The 20929-nt window shown below is 39.6% G+C and overlaps 1 protein-coding gene across 3 annotated transcripts in view; it reads right to left on the bottom strand.

Annotated features, from left to right (window-relative positions):
* The window catches only part of ascc3 (activating signal cointegrator 1 complex subunit 3), a 550255-nt gene that overhangs the window by 8050 nt on the left and 521276 nt on the right, over positions 1-20929 (bottom strand). For all 3 annotated transcript variants that reach the window (XM_072553139.1, XM_072553156.1, XM_072553148.1), the window contains exons 38-40: positions 13923-14074; positions 7717-7867; positions 206-415 (exon numbers count right to left, since the gene is read on the bottom strand). In XM_072553139.1, coding sequence (XP_072409240.1) covers positions 206-415; positions 7717-7867; positions 13923-14074 — 513 coding nt within the window. The remainder of the gene's footprint in view (positions 1-205; positions 416-7716; positions 7868-13922; positions 14075-20929) is intronic.

Here is a 20929-nt window from a genome sequence, read left to right as displayed (position 1 = left end):
CTTCATGCCTCTTTAAAGACAAGCAAGAAATTCTTGTAACATCTATCCAAAGGTTTTAAGGGATATAAAGGTAAGGCAGACAAATGAAGTTATTATACAGATTACCAACATCTAAGACTGGAACAGTATTAAGTAATGGCATGGGATTGATCACAGTTTTATGTTGCCCCACAACTTTTATCTCTCAGTAAGCAAAGATTTATACCTTGCTGCACACTAAGCCAATCCTGCGAAGATTGATCTGGAATACGTATTCCTGATCCGCATGGACCTGTGTCCAGTTCTTCTCATCTCGGATGCCAGGGCCTATATTAGGCAGGGCTTTCTCATTTTCCCCATTTGGAACATTTTCCCACCAACCTTTGATACGCAGATTAACTTCAATGACTGGTAGGTGAGACAGGAAGTTCCAAGCCTAAGAAAGTGATAGAAATTGGAATAATTACACAAGCTTTGGCAATTATAGTAATCTTAGTTGACAAAAAAAATTCCATTTCAGTTGCATTAAGTATTTATACATATTCAGAACTAAATCGCATATTGTAAAAGCAAAGATTTGTCAACATAAGTTTGTGTATTATCAAATAGAATACAAAATTAATTAAGTTAAAAATCATACAACACCAGGTTATAGGCTAACAGGTTTATTTGGAAGCATTGGCTTTCAGAGCACTGCTCCTTCATCAGGTAGTTGTGGAGTATAAGATTGTAAGACACAGAATTTATAGCAAATGTTTACAGTGTGATGTAACTGAAATTATGTATTGAAAAAGACCTGGATTGCTTGTTAAGTCTCTCATCTTTTAGAATGACCATGTTGGTTCCAGTTCTTTAATTTGTAAATAGCAAACCTTTTTTTACAAGTTACATTCTCAAGTGAACTTTAACAATTGGTGTCATGTCAGCCCAGATAATGCATTGAAAGGTGTAAGCTTCCCTGTGTGAGACAGTCTGTGCACAATGATCAGGTCTGATTCTAATCTAAAAAAAATGGATTGACAGACTCTTACATGGATTTGTGAAGTTTTTGAGTAAAGTAAAATGTAATTCTGCAAGTATAAAATTACAAAAGTACAAAAATAATGAAAGCAGCCATTAATCCAATTTCTTTGCATTTTCTTCGATGTCCAATTCACCCATTTACTTCCTGGTCCCTCTAAATTCCTAATAATCTAATTTCCCTTCTCACTCTAGGTAATACTGCGACTTGTGGTCTTCTCAAGCATTGTCATCCTTCTTTTCAAAATTGATGTAATCATCACTGGCTCCCAAGAAACCCACTTTGACTCCTCTGCTTTTACTAATTTCTGCTTCATCTGCCCACTCTTCTCCAATGAATCGAATATGTTTCTGCCATTCAGATCTTCGTTATTTTTTCCATAATTCTGTTTGAATTCCTCTAATCAGGAATGCCTCTCAGTACATTATAAAGGTCCACATTAAAGTCATGAATAACATTTTCTGTGGCCAGAGTAGACAATCCCTCCTGGTCTCTTGTGACCTCTCTTGTGACAGCTTTCAAAGGGTTTAACCACGTGATTATCCTTTTATACCTCTCCTCCACTGTCCAACGTAATGCAACCACCTCGGTTTAGCTTCATTTTTACCTATTTTGTGGTAACTACAGTATCCCTCATGATGATCTTTCTTTCCAACCCTTAAGCATGACCTTGTGAACACCATTTGGATCCATCCTCGGCCCTCTCCTCTTATTCACCTACACATGCTGTTCTTTGGTCAGGTCAATGGAGACATAGAGCTGCTTTTCCATATATGATGGTGGTGACCCCTTAACTTCTTTCAATATCTTAAATACATCTATGAGCTTAACCAGTTTTTCTAAGATATAACTATTTACAACGATTTGCTGGAACACGAACACCATTGCTCCCAAGATTATCTGTACCTTTGTCACTAAGTGTATCACATGTCACTACACAAAGCCACTATCTAATGTTTTAAATCTCAGTATTCTGTCGGACCTCACATAGAGTATGGGCTGAATTTAATGTTTGGGACTGGGGTCTCATTCACCAGCTGGAGAATTGATGGGAGCCCCATAGCACATCTGATCAGGAAGCCCGATTGAAGTTAAGCACTTGTCAGGTATTCGAGTAGATTTAGAATCCTGGGGAGAACTGCCAGCCAATCAGAGATTGGTAGCTGTCTGTTGCATTAGTACCACTGTGAATGATAGCAACACCTGGAAATGCACCCACCAGAGGACTACGATCAATGATGGACCTCAGGCTGAAGATGAATGGGGCCAACACCCTCTCAGTCACCCTCCCTTTGCTAACATTCAGCTCCTTGGTCAGACTTAATGCCTTTCAAGAAGGGATTCTCCCAACCCAGAACACTATAAGCTAATCCAACAGGGCTTTGTTTTGCGTGGCAACTCCTCTATTCATCGCTAGTTGAATACCGGAGGCAGGTGAATAAGGCTTTTAAGAAGACACTTATGCCCCTCTATTTGTGGCAGAGCAGCAAGTACATCCATAAATCTTCCCACCAGTGATATAATCAGGCAGTGGCACAATGTGGCAGGGTCCCCATCCCCTAAACTCCAAACTAAATGTTGCCCGGCACCATACTTGTCATTGGGGCTATTAAATCCACCCTTTGAGTCTATATTCTCTCCATCACAAAAATTGCTGATTACCACCTTTGTAACGAGATCCATCTCCCTAAACATATCAGCTCTATTTGCTGCTAAAAGTCTTATGCTTTTGTCAACACCAGATTTGAAAATTTCTAACAAAGAGGGGGCTCGGCTAAAGCAAATGATCATCTCCCTCACTAGGTGAGGTGGTGCAGGAGAAGCTGCTTTCCTTTACACTGAGGAGAATGTTAAGGTAGTTGCCTGTGCTACCCATAGGAGGCAAGGGCTTTTATCTCATTTAAAAAGAATACATTTTCTTGGCAGCCTCTCATCCTCTTCTATTCGTTTACTTCAACTCATCTAAAACTCTGTTGCTGGCATCCTTTCACACTTGACAATCACATCTCTGTCTTTCATTGTATGGTGAGCTCCAATGCTTCAAATTTAAGATTCTCATCCATATTTTTGAATTTCTGCATGGTCTTGTCCCTCTGTCTTTGTCACCACCTCTAGCTCTGTGATTCTCTCATATCTCTAGCTTTCCAATCCTTCTTTTATCCAGTTGTGCTTCAGTTTCCCATTGCGCTGCACCATAAGCATTTTCAGTTGTTTGTCGTCCACCTCTGGAATTCCACTCTCCCTCTTTCCAAGCACTTCCTCAACCTTCTTCACACTTATTTGATCAAATATTTAATTTGTTATTCTAATCCTTTGAGGTTTGGATTGCGATTCAATAATCATTACATCTTTGGAAGTCCTTACAATGTTATTCCATAATGAATGCATTTTCGAGTGTAGTGCTGGAAAAGCACAGCAGGTCAAACAGCTTCCAAGGAGCAGAAGAATTGGCGTTTCAAGCATAAGCCCTTCATTAGAAATGAACAGATTTTCTCCTGCAAGTTGTTATTGAATTTGTTAGTGGCTGTTATAGAATTCATTCATAAGCTTTTTGTTTTATTTTACATTAGAAGTAAATAATAGCAGTTTTGGTACCATTTAACCAACATCAAAATTGCAAGAAAACCAAAAGACAATTTTCAATTTTTAAAATTTGGAATGACAATGCAAAAGTCGAGATTGCTGGAAAAGCACAGCAGGTCAGGCAAAATCCAAGGAGCAGGAGAATTGATGTTTCAGGCATAAGCCCTTCATCAGGAATGAGGCTTGTAGGCTGGGGTGCTGAGAGATAAATGGGGGGGGGGGGGTGGGGGGGGGGGGGGGGCTGGGGGGGGAAGATGTATGGGAAGGTAGCTGGGAATGTGACAGGTAGATGAAGGTGGGGGAGAAAGTGATAGATCTGAGAGGAGGATGGAGTGGATGGATGGGAAGTAAGATGGACAGGTAAGGCACTTCAAGACGCCGGTGTCGAGTTGGAGGCTTGGGGCTGGCATAAGGTGGGGGGAGGGGAAAATGAGGAAACAGCTGAAATCCACATTGATCCCATGTGGTTGCAGGGTCCCAAAGCAGAAGATGAGGTGCTGTTCGTCCAGGCGATGGGTGGTTAGGGTTTAGTGATGGAGGAGGCCTAGGACCTGTATGTCCCTAGTGGAGTGGGAAGGGGAGTTAAAGTGTTCTTAAAATGCAATTGAAATGACAATTCAAGAATTAGTGTTTATCACAGTGTACTCGAGGTACATCCTAGCAAAACGTTTCTGTTTTTGCCTCTGAAATGATAAAGCCTTACAAAAATAATGCCTATTTTAATAAACCCATTTTTTAAAAACACATTTCTTTCTAAATGATGATCCTCAAGTCATTAAGCTTATCATACAGAAATTATTCAACATTCTGATAAGGTTGGTAATATTTTCATACACTTGTTGGAGTGAAATGTATTATGTTGATTTGAACATTTATTCCTTTTTTGAAATAAGATAAAATTTTTTTGCCTCCTGTGGGTAGTACAGGCAGCTACCTTAATATTCTCCTCAGTGTAGAGAAAAGCAGCGCCTCCTGCACCACCTCCTAGTGAGGAAGATGTTCATTTGCTTTAACCAATTCCCTCTCCCTCCACCGACCCCCCACCCCCACTCACCCCATTCTTTCAGCACAGAAGATGGCAGTGTTTGGTGCCACATGTTAGAAAACTCAATATGAATGCTTCAATACTAAAAAGCCTCAACAAACTAAGGTGAAAAATTAAAATCATCCAGACAATATTGTTTTTCCTGAACAAAATCAGAGATAAAAGAAATCCAGGTTATGTCATCACTGTCAGAGGCAACTGGGGAGATCAGGTTATAGGTACAGAGGCTTTATATTAAAAAAAAATTTCAATGAACTGCCAAAACATTTGTCTTTTTGGAAGACTCTTAGCTGCCTGTAATATTGAGGCACAACTGGTGCAATTTGTGTGGAGGACAGTCAAGATAACACCTCACACTGTTTACCAGTCTGTGTAAGCGTTATTGTCTTAATGCAGCTACAGAAGATAATTTATTGCTTAAATATACCACAAAGCTCTCAGATAGTAGCTGCCTTTTGATTAAAAATAAAATCTAGGTTATTGCAGTCGAGGCTAAAACATTTCAATACGGGCAAAACATATTTATCCGAGGATTAATCTTCATCATTTGAATCAGATGAGAACACCTCGCCGCATGCAATTATTTAATTAGCTGCCAAATCTTCTGCCGGTTGCCAGCCGTTCAGAGCATACTGATGGCAGAACAGATGCAAATCTCACAGTGATGACTGCCTTTTCTCATTACGACTGCAATTAGCACTTAAATTGATGCTTTAAACCCACTAATTTCCAGAATAATTTTTTTATGTATTTTAGTTGTGATTGCTATGCCAAACTGGCAGAGGCAGATTGGAGAATAAATTTTAGATCCAAATAATTTTCACAATGGAGTGGCTACAATAACATTTTTTTTTCAAAATGTCGATCATCTTTTTTGAAATGACCACAACCTTACTTTTGTACAAAATTTATTTTTCCCTGATTTTGCTTAAAGTACAAACTATAATTGTGCTTGGGGATGCTGTCTATGCAATGCATGTTATTAGTTATTTATTGCTGGCACATATTTTTTCACAACAAAATGATCCTTGCCTTGCCTGCCATGTGACAGTAGACCAGCCAGAATGCCTTGAAGCTCTGAAGTGCTGCTTGTCTGGGTAATAACCTTGTTTTTGAAATTAGTTAATTTAGCTGATGGAACTATACTTCGAACATTTCGTCATCTGGAAATCTGTAATATCCTAAATGATTAGTTATCAAAATTTCTATGACTCTTGGATTTATGTTCAGTACCAAAGTCTGTGATCAACACTGTGCAAATTCAAATTCCAAATGATCCTCATAATTAAACATGTTCCAAAAAATATGAATGCTTTATCCAAAATATATAATCAACACTGAACATTTTGAGAGAAAAGTTTGCTATTTGTTAATGGTAGAATTCATGAGATATGTTTACTCAACTGAAACCGTCTGCTCTTTTCTATCTACTTTTTCCTTTCTTCCCTAAACCACATATTTCACTTGTAAGTATGGGCTGTAAATCTTATCAGACAGAGTTTTTACCCTCATCTTACACATATTAAGGACTCACATTCCAAAAGAATCAATAAAAATCCATGCATAGATGCTTGCTGCCTAGTCACACATGTAATGACATCAAATGTGATAAATTTACTTTGATGAATTCAATATTTAAATACTCCAGGCGTATCATAGTCATTAAACAATTAAGTTTGAAACACGTGTTGTATTTTTCCTCACCATAGAGCTCTTTACCAAAACTATGGATGGTATTTAATGGTGGCAACATGATACACACACGCAGCCACAGTGCCAATGCAAGTCACAGTGCCCACTGTAATAAATGCTACTCTAACACTTAATTGGACAGCAGTGAGCCTTTTTTGGGATCAAAGATTCCAGGATGTAACTCTTGTATGCTGAGTAATGCTGGCCATCAGTGCCGGATTCCAGGCCATGATGAGTTATGCCAGGAGGGTTGTGGGGAGGAGACTGGCAACAAGGACAGGGCTCTCTTTGGGCCGGGCCCTTCCTAATGCTAGCTCCCAAAACCAGGCACCGATTACCTCTGAGCATGTTATGCTCCCTGGGAATTCACAAGCAACGCTGCACAGATTTGCTCGTCATTCTCTCCTGATGGAGAGTCCAATGCGTACAATAGCTGCCCATCTAAATGTCTCAACTGGCAGAGGGACAGGAGGTATTCTTGTCATGGACATAACAGGGATGGGGGAAGACAGTTCCTACCTGGTGCAATCCTATCAGAAGGATGTTGTGAAACGTAAAAGGGTTCAGAGAAGATTAACAAAGATGTTGTCTGGGTTGGAGAATTTGAGCTATAGGGACAGGCTGAATAGGTTGGGGCTGTTTTCCCTGGGAGGTCGGAGGCTGAGGGGTGACCTTATAGAAGTTTATAAAATCATGAGAGGCATGGATAGGGTAAATAGACAAGGTATTTTCTCTGGGGTGAGAGTCCAGAACTAGAGGGTTTAGGGTGACAGGGAACCCAAGGGGGTAACTTCTTCACACAGAGGGTGGTGTGTGTATGGAATGAGCTGCCAGAGGAAATAATGGAGGCTGGTACAATTACAGCATTTAAAAGGCACGTGGATGTGCATGTGAATAGGAAGGATTTAGAGGAATGTGGCCAAGTGCTAGCAAATGGGACTACATTAGGTTGGGATATCTGGTTGGCATGGACGAGTTGGATTGAAGGGTTTCCATTCTGTACATCTCTATGACTTTAATAAAATGTCATCCTGCCACCAAACTCACTAAAGGGGAGGGTATTAAATAGACCCATTTCTCATAGAGGAAATGAAATGGGATTTAATTTTCAAGATGATGTCAAAGTATAATGCTGCGACAGAACGGCATTTACTTTTCTTTGTAGATGTATGACAACCACTTTTAATCCCCATCTCAGGTGCTTGCCTAAAAGCAACAGCAACATTTACCTTAAAGCAGCTCCATCAAGGATGATTCACACAGTAAATAAAATGGAACCTTACCTCAAAAGCATTTTTACAGATTGGAACAGCTGTGAGAGACCTTTAAAACTGGTGAGGTGATGGAAATATTAAAAAAAACAGAAGGAGAAGAGGTGATTGAAAGAGCAAGTTACCTGTGAAATCTGTGGAGCCTGAAGTTCATCACTGACAATGGAATGAAATATGTTCTCTCTCCATTCACATGCAGCCACCAATTCAGGAAGGCATTCAATAGGACCCTTACAACTTTTAGAGCTGTTTTTCCTACTGCCTACATTCCACTTCCTACAAATAGAAATTGGCACATATATCTAAAATTAAAGTTATACACACAACTTAGGGCTTCTAGTTCACAAATGACTTTCCTAAGCCAGCTGAAATGTTATTAAAATGTTAATAGCAAGAGCAACTGGATGGAGCACTGGGACAGAAGTCACCTCCTTCAGTCCCTTGAACTGGTCCTACTACTTAATAAGAACGTGGCAGATTGGTATCCTAAGATTATCTGGCCACCTTGGTTTCATATTTCTTTACAGCCTTGGTTGGCAAAAATTTATCCCAAGATTTAAAATTATTATTGGGGACAGTTCTACACTTCTACCACTCTTTCAATGATGAAGAGTTGACGACCTTCTTGGTTAAATTGTTTGAGTTTGATTTTAAGGTTATGTCCTATTGTCCTGGAATCCTACACAAGAGGAAAAGGTTTCTTTATATTTAACTTGAACATTGTAAAACCCTCAATCAAATGAACATTAGCTCTTTTATACATCAGGGAATATAATTTTAGTTTATGCAATTTTTCCTCATAACCTCACTCTTGAAGCCAGCTAAAATCCTGCTAAATCAGCACTGCACTCTTTCCAAAGTGATTATATTCTTTATATTGTCTGAAACAAATGAGGTAAGTGATTACCAAGAGAAAGTTTCCAGTTAAAATATAAAACATGCCTGGATCAAAACACATGTAAAGTGTAAACGTTTGGAAAAACAGCTGGGCATCCTTCAACATTCTGAAATTTGAGCACAAGTACACTATGTCATGGGACTTATTTTCATTTAGTTGGAGCCTTGTGTTGCTGTAGACAAAAGCAGTGACATTGAGCTTTTCTTATCCACTTATCTGAACAAGATACATTAGAATGGGGGTAAGATATTTGATTGTTGTGCTTGTCCAACCATTCAATGAAGCAACAGTTGATCTGTGATCTCATTATCTACCACCATTTTCTTTCTTCATTAATTGATGAGATGCCAGTGTCTCCAGCAAGGCTGGCAATTTTTGCCCATGCTTAATTATCCTTGAGCTAAATGGCTTGCTAGGTTAGTTCAAAGGGCAGGTACAATTCAACCACATTACTGTGGATCTGCAATATATATAGGCCAGATTTTCATTCCACAAAAGACATTAATGACCCAGATAGGTTTGCCCCATATCTCTTGTGTAATGGACCAGACAAAACACCTTCAAAATATATGAAGAAGATAGCCTAAATCCTAATGTTTTCTTAATTTAAAGATAAATATAAGATGTTGCATTTCAGATGCAATTTTATTGGTCAAACTACTCGACTTTAAGCAAAACAAACTTTATTTTTACACTACAGTTAAAATACAGATGAAAGAAAAGGAAGAATTGGCTTAATTGTAACTCTACTGAAATGCTGAACAAAATTATATTTTTACATATATTCATTACTAATTAACTGTTCCAATATAGTAACATTCCATAAGTACACCCTTGGCAAAGGCAAATTCAGCACTGGAGATAACCTCACAAGTAATTCTTTTAGCAGGAAGAGAACCCCAATGTTTAGCTGTAGCAAAGCTTCCACATCCAGCTTCAAGACCCAGCAACAACAGTAGAAAGCTAAAACTAAAAATCCTAGTTCTGAAGGAGAATGATTCCTTCCATTCAGGCCATTTCCATTGTTCCAACTTAAAAAAAAGGCCTCCCAAGCTGTATACTTTATTGGCTTTTAACAGACTGTTTGATACATCTGTCTCAATCTTTCTTCATTAAAAAAAAGGACAAAATACACCTCTTAAAGATATAGTAATGTCACACTTGGTTAAAAAAAATCTATCATTGCAGATTTAAAAATTGACAACTGACATAGGAGCAGGATATTTGGATATTTGACTTTTTATGCCATTATCTAAGTCATGAATGAATATTATGAATAATTGAGGCCCTAACATTACTGCTGTTTGCAGGACAGTTCCAAATTTCTACTTCCACTTATCTATAAAAAGGTTTCATAATTTCTTTCCTGAATGCCTGCTATATCCCTGGTCCTAGCATCCCCAGTTGGCAGAAATATTTTCTCTCAGTCCAATCTGTTCTGTTTAATACTAATACTTGTCATATGGATACAAAGACATTTTATAACTGTCTTTTTAAATTAGTTTTTAAATTAACTCATCCCTCTTTTATTCATTATGAGTGATATTTCATCATCAAAGGAAAGGGAAAAGTTAATTATTGACTTTGTACAGCAGTACAAATAATAAGATAAGCATGAAAAGCTGAATGACCAGATTTTGTTCTTCCTTTTGTTTTACAATTGGATAGGCAGGGCTTCACCTTAAAGCAATGTATTGCTAAAACATCTTTTATAGAGGGGAAATTGATAAGGAGGTATTAGTAGTGATGTCAGCTAAAAGAAAGGGAATAACCAAACAAGTCACTCTAGTAACTAAACCTACTTCAAGAACGGATTTTTATCAAGAGTGGTGTACAGGTTGTCTGTCTTGCCCTTGTGTTATATTGACAGGCCACACTTATAAATATCAGAACAGCACATGACACAACACGAAGTAGTATCCAACACGTGAACTACTAAGCTGAACATCTGAAAAAGCATCCTTGTTGCACAGCAGTACATTTTATCGTTGAAATGAATTATTGTAATTTTCTAACTAATTAACATTCTTTAAAAAGAATTAACCTTCATGCTCTGGCACAAGAACAGGAATAACCCATTTAGCCCCTCAAGCTTGGACTTGGCTGATCTGTATCTCAACTCCATTTACCTACTTTTATTCCAAACCCTTTAAATCTTCATTGAATAAAAATGTCAGCATCCATGGCCTTTCAGGCTAGGGAGAGTTTCAGACTTCCATCAACTTTATGTCCTCATTTAACTCCTAGACCATAAGACATAGGAGTGGAAGTAAGGCCATTCGGCCCATCGAGTCCACTCTGCCATTCAATCATGGCTAATGGGCACTTCAACTCCACTTACCCGCATTCTCCCCCTAGCCCTTAATTCCCGAGACAGCAAGAATCTATCAATCTCTGCCTTGAATACATTTAGCGTCCCAGCCTCCACTGCACTCTGCGGCAATGAATTCCACAGGCCCACCACTCTCTGGCTGAAGAAATGTCTCCGCATTTCTGTTCTGAATTTACCCCCTCTAATTCTAAGGCTGTGTCCATGGGTCCTAGTCTCCTCACCTAACAGAAACAATTTCCTAGCATCCACCCTTTCCAAGCCATGTATTATCTTGTACATCTCTATTAAGTCTCCCCTTAATCTTCTAAACTCCAATGAGTACAATCCCAGGATCCTCAGCCGTTCCTCATATGTTAGACCTACCATTCCAGGGATCATCCGTGTGAATCTCCGCTGGACATGCTCCAGTGCCAGTATGTCCTTCCTGAGGTGTGGGGACCAAAACTGGACACAGTACTCCAAATGGGGCCGAACCAGAGCTTTATAAAGTCTCAGTAGCACAATGGTGCTTTTATATTCCAACCCTCTTGAGATAAGTGACAACATTGCATTCGCTTTCTTAATCACAGACTCAACCTGCATGTTTACCTTTAGAGAATCCTCGATTAGCACTCCCAGATCACTTTGTACTTTGGCTTTACGAATTTTCTCACCGTTTAGAAAGTAGTCTATTCTTTTATTCTTTTTGCCAAAGTGCAAGACCTCGCATTTGTTCACGTTGAATTCCATCAGTCATTTCTTGGACCACTCTCCCAAACTGTCTAGATCCTTCTGCAGCCTCCCCACTTCCTCAGTACTACCTGCTTGTCCAACTAGCTTCGTATCATCTGCAAACTTTGCTAGAATTTCCCCAGTCCCTTCATCCAGATCATTAATATATAATGCGAACAGCTGTGGCCCCAACACTGAACCCTGCGGGACACCGCTCGTCACCGGCTGCCATTCTGAAAAAGAACCTCTTATCCCAACTCTCTGCCTTCTGTCAGACAGCCAATCCTCAATCCATCCCAGCAGCTCACCTCGAACACCATGGGCCCTCACCTTGCTCAGCAGTCTCCCGTGTGGCACCTTATCAAAGGCCTTTTGGAAGTCTAGATAGACCACATCCACTGGGTTTCCCTGGTCTAACCTACTTGTCATATCTTCAAAGAATACCAACAGGTTTGTCAGGCATGACCTCCCCTTACTAAATCCATGTTGACTTGTTCTAATCAGGCTCTGCTTTTCTAAGAATTTAGAAACCTCATCCTTAATGATGGATTCTAGAATTTTACCAACAACCGAGCTTCGGCTAATTGTCCTATAATTTTCCATCTTTAGTCTTGATCCTTTCTTGAACAAGGGGGTTACAACAGCGATCTTCCAATCATCCGGGACGTTCCGTGACTCCAGTGACTCTTGAAAGATCTCAACCAATGCCTCCGCTATTTCCTCAGCCACCTCTCTCAGAACTCTAGGATGTATCCCATCGGGGCCAGGAGATTTATCAATTTTAAGACTTTTTAGCTTTTCTAGCACTCTCTCTTTTGTAATGACAACCATACTCAACTCAGCCCTCTGACTCCCTTTAATTGTTGGGATATTACTCATGTCTTCCACTGTGAAAACTGACGCAAAGTACTTGTTAAGTTCTCCTGCTATTTCCTTATCTCCCATCACTAGGCTTCCAGCATCAGTTTGAAGTGGCCCAATGTCTACTTTTGTCTGTCGTTTGTTTCTTATGTATTGAAAGAAACTTTTACTTTTACTATCATTTCTAAAATTACTTAGTTCTATCTTTAATATTGTATCCCTTTGTTCTGGGTTCTCCAGCAGAGGAGTACTTTATCTTTCCTATCAAATTCTTCTTTCAGTTTAAAAACCCCCTTTTAGATCATCTAACAAGGTTTTAAACATAAATGAATTAAAGGCAAGTGTGTGATACCTGACTTCATAATTTAACCCTGTTAGCCTTGACATAATTTTGATGAATTCATGTTCTACCATTTCCAATGCCAAGATGTCTTTGTTGGGATAGTATTCATTCCCAAATCTGAACTCAATACTCCAGGTGGGGTCTGTCAAGCATTCTAGTTAAGTGAAGCATCACTTCCCCATTGTTGAATTCCAATTCCCTTGAGATAAAGGCCAACATGCCAATGGCCTTTTCAATTACTTACTGCACCCTTGTTCAAGTTTTCAGTGATTTGTGTACGTAGATACCTAAATTCTTTTGTTTCCCCCACAGCTCCTTGTCTCTCACCATTAGGAAAACATTCTGATGTCTTTTGTGGATTGAAAGCAGATGCCCTCATTCTTTCCTCACATTGAACTCCATCTGCCACAGTTTTGCTCACTCGGTTAGTCTGTCTTTATCCCTTTGGAATACTTATGGGATTTATTATGTAACTACATCATTAATAACATTAAAGCAAGTTCATTGAAGAACAGAATTAAGGAATAATGTGTGACCTTTGTCAACATATTAATGGCATACCATGCTAATAACAGACATCAGTGTTAAAATCTTTTCAAAGAACTTTCTTGCAACCTACAATTTTTGCACAGTAGAACAGACAATCTGTTTACCTTTCCTGCAACTGCACCAGTTTTATACAGTCAAGGCAAGATATGCACATATGGCTGTGGGAGGTGTAAGTATTTGAAACAAATCACAGTTAATCTCTTCAAAGCATGATCCCGAGAGAATTTCTAATAGGATTTGTTAAAAAGTTTTCATTATTAGTGATCACCACAAAAGGTATTCACTTAAGAGTTTAGACAAAACAAATTATATTCCAAGAACCCTTTTAAATTGTCAGTATTTCATTTGTATGTGCAACATTACATTTTTCTAATGCTATTAGTATCCAAAAAATGAATTAAAAGACATGGTGATGTTAACTTTGTAGTTTTTACGTTTTTGTACACTGCTCCTACTCTAGTTGGAACCCTGCATACAAGAAAATGGAAAGCAGTTAAAAGCTTCTTGGCATATCAATTAATTACAGCACATTCTTAAAGCAATTGCGTGTTGAATAAGAAATCAATTGTTTAACATTAAGACTTGTCCCTGATATTAAAAGAATTAAAAACCCACAATTAAAATCTGTAGTGAATACCTGAATAGGTAGAGGTGTTGTTGCTCAATGTTCGGCAGAGAAAGCAGAGAGGAGTCATGAACCCATCTGCCTTGAATTACCATTTGAATCAGATTGATTGTGTTTAGTGCTGTAACGAGCCAGCCATTGTTTGCTGCTACATCCAACATCGCCTAAATAAAGGAATACAGAAAACAGAAAGAAATCAATTGGGTAAAAATATATATATTGAGCACATTGTCAGATAAGAGTAGAACAGAATAGTTACATGCTAATGTGTAACTTCTTGATTCCATGATTTCCCTTAAACAGACTTATCCAGAAACACTAATTAAAGATCAATAGCAAGCATCAGTAGAATCATACCGCATGGAAACAGACTATTTTGTCCAACTAGTCCATGCTGATCATGTTCCCATACTAAATTAGTCCCACCTGCCTGCGTTTGGCTCATATTCCTCCAAATCTTCCCTATTCATATACTTACCCAAATATCTTTTAAACATTGTAACTGTACCTGAATCCACCACTTCATGTGGCAGTTCTTTCCACATACTAACTTCTCTTTGCGAAAAAAAAGTTGCCTCTAATGTAATTTTTAAATCTTTCTCCTCTCACCTTAAAAATATGCCCTTCAGTTTTGAATTCTCCCACCTTAGGGAAAAGACCTTTGTTATTGTGGATGTGGTGCCAATCAAGTGGACTGTTTTGCCCTGGATTGAGTCGAGCTTAAGTGTTGCTTGAGCTGCACTCATCCAGAGAAGTAGGGAGTATTTCATAACGTTACTGACGTTGAAGAGCCAGTAGGTGAGTTATTTCACACAGTATTCATAGCTTCTGGGAGAAAGTGAGGACTGCAGATGCTAGAGATCAGAATCAAGTGTGTGTTGCTGGAAAAGCACAGCAGGTCAGGCAGCATCTGGGGAGCTCTGACCTGCTCTTGTTGCCACTATGCTTATGTCGTGAATTCAGTTGAGTTTTTGGTCAATGGTAACCCAAGGACGTTATTAGTAGAGGGTTCAGTGATGGTAACACCTTTCAGTTATATGGGTCATTGTCTGGTATTTCTGTGGCATGAACTCTACGTGCTGCTCGTTAACCCAAGCCTGGATATATCCAGATCTTGTTGCATTTGAATGTGTCCTGGTTCAGTATCTAAGTTATGAGTGATGCTGAATGTTGTGCCATCATTGGCAAACATACCCACTTCTGAAAGGAAACAAAACCGAAGAACTGCGGATGCTAGAATTCAGAAACATAAGCAGAAATTGCTGGAGAAACTCAGCAGATCTGGCAGCATCCACGAACAGAAGGCAGAGTTAATGTTTCGGGTCTAGTGATCCTTCTTCAGAACTGAAAAATGGCCATAGTGGAACGCAAATTGGGTGCCACTGAGCAGGTTATTACTGATTTCTGGATCAGTGGTGCTGGAAGAGCACAGCAGTTCAGGTAGCATCCAAGTAGCTTCGAAATTGACGTTTCAGGCAAAAGCCCTTCATCAAGAGTAAAGGCAGTGAGCCTGAAGCGTGGAGAGATAAGCTAGAGGAGGGTGGGGGTGGGGAGAAAGTAGCATAGAGTACAATGGGTGAGTGGGGGAGGGGATAAAAGTGATAGGTCAAGGAGGAGAGGATGGAGTGGATAGGTAGAAAAGGAGGTAGGGAGGTCGGACAAGTCTGGACAAGTCATGGGGACAGTGCTGAGCTGGAAGTTTAGAACTAGGGTGAGGTGGGGGAAGGGGAAATGAGGAAACTATCGAAGTCCACATTGATGTCCTGGGGTTGAAGTATTCCTAGGCGGAAGATGAGACGTTCTTCCTCCAGGCGTCTGGTGGTGAGGGAACGGCGGTGAGGGAGGCCCAGGACCTCCAAGTTGTCGGCAGAGTGGGAGGGGGGAGTTGAAATGTTGGGCCACACTTTGATAACACTTTCCATTATTTTCCTGATGATCGAGAGTAGTCCAATGGGACAGTAATTGGCCCGGTGGGATTTGTCCTGCTTGTTATGTACAGGACATACCTTGGCAATTTTCTATATCATCAGGTAGATGCGAGTATTGGAAATATACTGGAAGAGCTGGGCTAGGGGAGCAGCAAGCTCTGGAGTACAAGTCTTTAGTACTGTTGCTGGAAGACTGTAAGGTCCACAGCTGTTGCAGTCTCCAGTACCTCCAACCATTTCTTGATATCATGCGGAGTGAACTGAAGTGGCTGAAGACTGACGTCTTTAATGGTGGGACCGCTAGAGGAGGCCGAGCTGGATCATCCACTCGGCACTTCTGGCTGAAGATTGCTGCAAATGCTTCAGCCTTATCTTTTGCACTGATGTATTCATCTCCTTCAACATTGAGGATGGGTATATTTGTGCAATCTCCTCTTCCAGTGAGTTCTTTAACTGTCCACCATCTTTCGTGGCTGGATGTGGCCGGTTGCAGAGCTCAGATCTAATCATTGGTTATGGGATCACTTAGCTCTCTCTATCGCTTACTGGTTATGTTGTTTGGCATGCATCCCGTTTGGTGGCTTCACTGGGTTGACACCTCATCTTTAGGCATGCCTGGTGTTGAGCCTAGCATGCATTCCTGCACTCGCCAGTGAGTCAAAATTGATCACCTGGCTTGATGGTAATGGTTGCGTGGGGTATATGTCGAGGTTACACAATGTGTTGGAGTACAATTCTGCTGCTGTTGATGGTCCATAGCACCTCCTGAACGCCCAGTCTCGAGTTGCTAGATGTGTTTGGAGACAGAACATTTAGCATGGTGGTAGTGCCACACAACATGATGGAGCGGATTCTCAATGGGAAGGTGAAACTTTATCTCCACAAGGACTGTCTCTGTGTGGGTTTCCTCTGGTTTCCTCCAACAGACCAAAGATGTGTAGGTTAGGTGGATTAGCCATGGGAAATGCAGGGTTGCAAGGACTGGGTGGGGTGTGTGTGGGTGGGATGTTGTTTGGAAAATTAGTGAGGACTTGGTGGGCTGAATGGCCTGCTTCCAGACTGTAGGGATTCTACGGTGGTCACTCTCATCAATACTGTCATGGATAGATGCATCTGCAACCGGCAGATTGGTAAGGATGAGGTCAAGTATGTTTTTCCCTTTTGTTGGTTCCCTCACCACCTGCCATAGACCCAGTCTAGCAGCTATGTCCTTTCGGATCTGACGAGATTGATCAATATGATGCTGCCGAGCTACTCTTGGTAGTGGACGTGGAAATCATCTCCTTAGAGTATGTTTTAAGCTCTTGCCACCCTCAGTGCTTTCTCCAAGTAATGTTCAACTTGGTGGAATACTGATTGGTGTTTTCAGCTATTTGCCTCTGGGTTTTCGCTGAATTGTACCAATGACATCAACTTTCATGCATATATCTAATGTATTGACTCAAATCATTATGGATGTTGGTGCTTTCACTCATCCATCCATTTTCTTCCAAGTGTCTGAACCTCTCTAAGCTGACTCAAAGATCAACTCATACTTAAAATGTCTACCAGGTGGAAGTGATTCTCTATCACTTCTCATAATTGGTGTAGACACTCAAATGTTTCCACAACTTAAAAAGAGCGACACTTCTAACGTGGCAATACAAGAAACTACAGGCTATGATAAACAAGGGAGTGAACAGTTTTTGGGGATCAGGCAACAATGTGGAGTAATCCTAAGAGTCAGATCCTTTCTAATTTTGTTTGCTCTGAAGGCTTTCTGCCAAATATTCTGGCAGTATTATTTCTTATGTCCTAAATATCATGACAAGTAGTGGGCAGTACTTTTAATAGTTAGGAAGATTACTCACAAGTTGACTGGAGAACGGATCAGGATGTTCTTTGTCATGTTATATTCTTTCTGCCCCTTTTTGAGTGGTCTCACTCCACTACTTTCAGCTTTTAAAGTCAGAAATAACATTAAATAATCTAATCTAATCACCAAACACTATTTTATTTGCTGATGAAAGGAATGTACATAAAAAAGACCGACTGTGACAACCCTCATCACCTTTTCTTGGTGATCTTGAGTGTTTCACCAATCTCCTTCAAATCAAGACTGGATATCTTAGATTATCTTAGTTTATTTCAAATTATTAGAGGACAAGTCATCTTGTAAATCATGTAATCAGTATATTTACCTAATGAACTGCATGCTGCATTGTAAAGTCAGAAACCTGGCTGCCTAATGCTTTTAAAGTTTAGAAGGAAAGTAATTTAAATTAATATCATCCCTGAAAGTCACTCCTGAAATTAAATAGTCCACTAGCAACAACATGGTATTCCGAAAAGTAGAAAACCTTTACAAACTTTAGCTTCTGGCAAGTGACGTTTCATGATAAAAGGCAAATGCAGTGTGGCAGTTCTTATAAACAAGCAACAACTAATATATCCTATCAACACCTTTTTGAAAATATTTAACTATAACCGAATGTGACAAAAAAATTAGAGAATGTTAGAAACTAGAACATTACTGGAGGTAATCTTTTCACTTTTATAAGTTTTTATTTACTGAGCTACAGGTTAACCGTATGTACCTACTGACCACCTCTTCCCCCCGCCCTGTTCCCCTCCCCACGCATCCAGTTTCAGTCTCTCTCTTTATATGTTCAAGTAAAATCCCAATTAATGTCCTTCATCATCACATAATTAACCATAATTAATATATAATTAATGGAAGCTGTTACAAGAAGTGTGTGATAGCATATGGTATACACAATCTGTCCAATATATTACTAATAGTCATCACTAACACACCTTGCAATATCTAAGCTGCAAGATGTTCCGAAGAGTCAAACCAGACTTGAAATGTTAACTCTGTTTTTCTCTCTCCTCGGATATTGACCTGTTGAGTTTCTCAGACATTCTTTCTTTACATTTTTGTAAAAGGATGAGCTATTTTAAAAGAATAGTAATATTACTGAACTTAGAAGAGAATGAATGGCTATAATCTGCAACTGTTCTACATTCTTAATTGAATGGTGGGTTCACTGCACGTTGGATACCATTTAAACACATTCAGTTTGTTCAACTGATGTCCATTAATAGGAGCATATATGGTATTAATAAATTCTTTGAGAGAGCAAGTTGAAACAAACAGCATTGAATTTAAGGAGTGCTTTGTATGAATGATAGAATTGACAGAAAACCAAAATATTCAATTTATCTTAATTAGGATACTTGTTACTTAAGAAGTTGAAACTTTCTTCCTTCATGGCTATTTTGCTCATTGTTCTGTGCTTGATTCAACTTCTGATACTGATCAGAGGGCTCACCAAATTCAAGTTCACAAAGAAAACGTCGAGATTGTTCATCCACAAAATGTTTTCATACAGAGGGGTCCAGAAACATGGAATGCTTTTTAACGGGGATTAGATGAGGAGATGAACATTACATCTTTTAGGGGAAAAGCAGATGAATACTTAAAGGAGTGGAAATTCCAAGCTATTGGGGTAAAGCAGGACTATGCCAGTATAATATACCACAAAACTAGATCCAGCATGCTGGTATGGCCAAGCCGTGTGTAATTGATTCTGTGGTTCTATTATTAACAGATTTCCCATCATAAATCTGGGATACCACATTCATAAGAAAAGGTGCATTTTTATATGAAAATAAAATATCAATCTGCTTCCACAAATTCTATTGCTATTAAGAAAACAGAGTTTTGGTTTGGAGGTTAATTAGTTGTTTACTGCAGAACTGTGCAAGGTGAGGTAAATTAGAGGTTAACTGTCTAGCTTTTTGGAAAGAGAAAACAAAATGGTCAGGTTCTCTGGTTCCATAATGTGCCTGTATAAAATAAACTTAAGGTGAAGCAGCCTGATTAAAAAAACGAACTTAAAAACCTTATTTCAAGCAATTTATATGGAAGGATCTAAAATACTTTAAATAACTTAAGACTTCTCAGCCTCTCAGATTTCCACAAAATTTTAAACCTTTTGGACCAATCAGAAAGGACTCTGTACCAAACAATTCTTGGAAAGTGTGACCTGAGAGAATCACTTATGATTACTGACTTGACATGGACTCTAGTCCCTTCTAGCGGAAATAGATTGTAGGCAGCTGACTAGGCGGTTCTGCCAAGGATGACATCATTTAAATATTTGCAAGAGGTTACGTACTTCAAATTCTAGCAGTTTTATTTTTAATACTTGCAAAAGGCAAGAACAACAGGTTCGATAAGATCTAGCATCTGCTTGTGAGTTAGGAGAGTGTTTCCCACAGACCCCCCAAGCCAACCTGTTTCTCTTCCTTTGACTGACTGCCCCCACCTCACTACTGCAATCTGATCCTCTCACATCCTCTCATCTTCCTGGCCCTGACTTTTTTCAAGCTGTCAAACCTCATGCTTATTTCCCTTCCTTCTCCAAGCTTACTGATCTCTTCTTCTCTCCACTGCACTCCTTGGCTGAGGCTTGATGATGAAAACTGTTCCACATCACAGCCAAGAACCAGAAACAAAGAATTCTGATTAGGTTCTACTGCTAAATTTGTCAGCATCTTCTATTTCTGTGCTTCCTACATACACCATCCCTTAAACAGTAGGGTCATAGAGTCTCAATATACAAAAAAACAGTTTGGTTTTAAAAATAAAAGTACTGTTTTTAAAATCAAGCCGTCAGGCATGGTCACACCTCTGTGACAGGTGGGACATGAAGGTGGATCGCCTGATGAAGAGGTAGGAGCAATACCAGTGTGCTACAACTTCCGAGTCAACTGGGAGTACAGGTTCATATTTTCTTGATAGCGGAGTTTCAGGTAGACAGGATAGTGAAGTTGATGTTTGGTATGCTTTCCATTATTGGTCAGTGCATTGAGTATAGGAATTGGGAGGTCATGTTGTGGCTGTACAAGGCATTGGTTAGGCCACTTTTGTAATACTGCATTCAATTCTGGTCTCCCGGCTATGGAAAGGATGCTGTGAAATTTGAAAGGGCTCAAAAAAGATTTACAAGGATGTTGCCAGGGTTGGACTTTTTGGGCTATAGGGAGAGGCTGAACAGGCTGGGGCTATTTTCCCCGGAGCGCTGGTGGCTGAGGGGTGACCTT

This window comes from Chiloscyllium punctatum, chromosome 3 (genome assembly GCF_047496795.1).
Source record: "Chiloscyllium punctatum isolate Juve2018m chromosome 3, sChiPun1.3, whole genome shotgun sequence".
Taxonomy (NCBI): Eukaryota; Metazoa; Chordata; class Chondrichthyes; order Orectolobiformes; family Hemiscylliidae; genus Chiloscyllium; species Chiloscyllium punctatum.
This window is presented reverse-complemented; position numbering and strand designations above follow the sequence as displayed.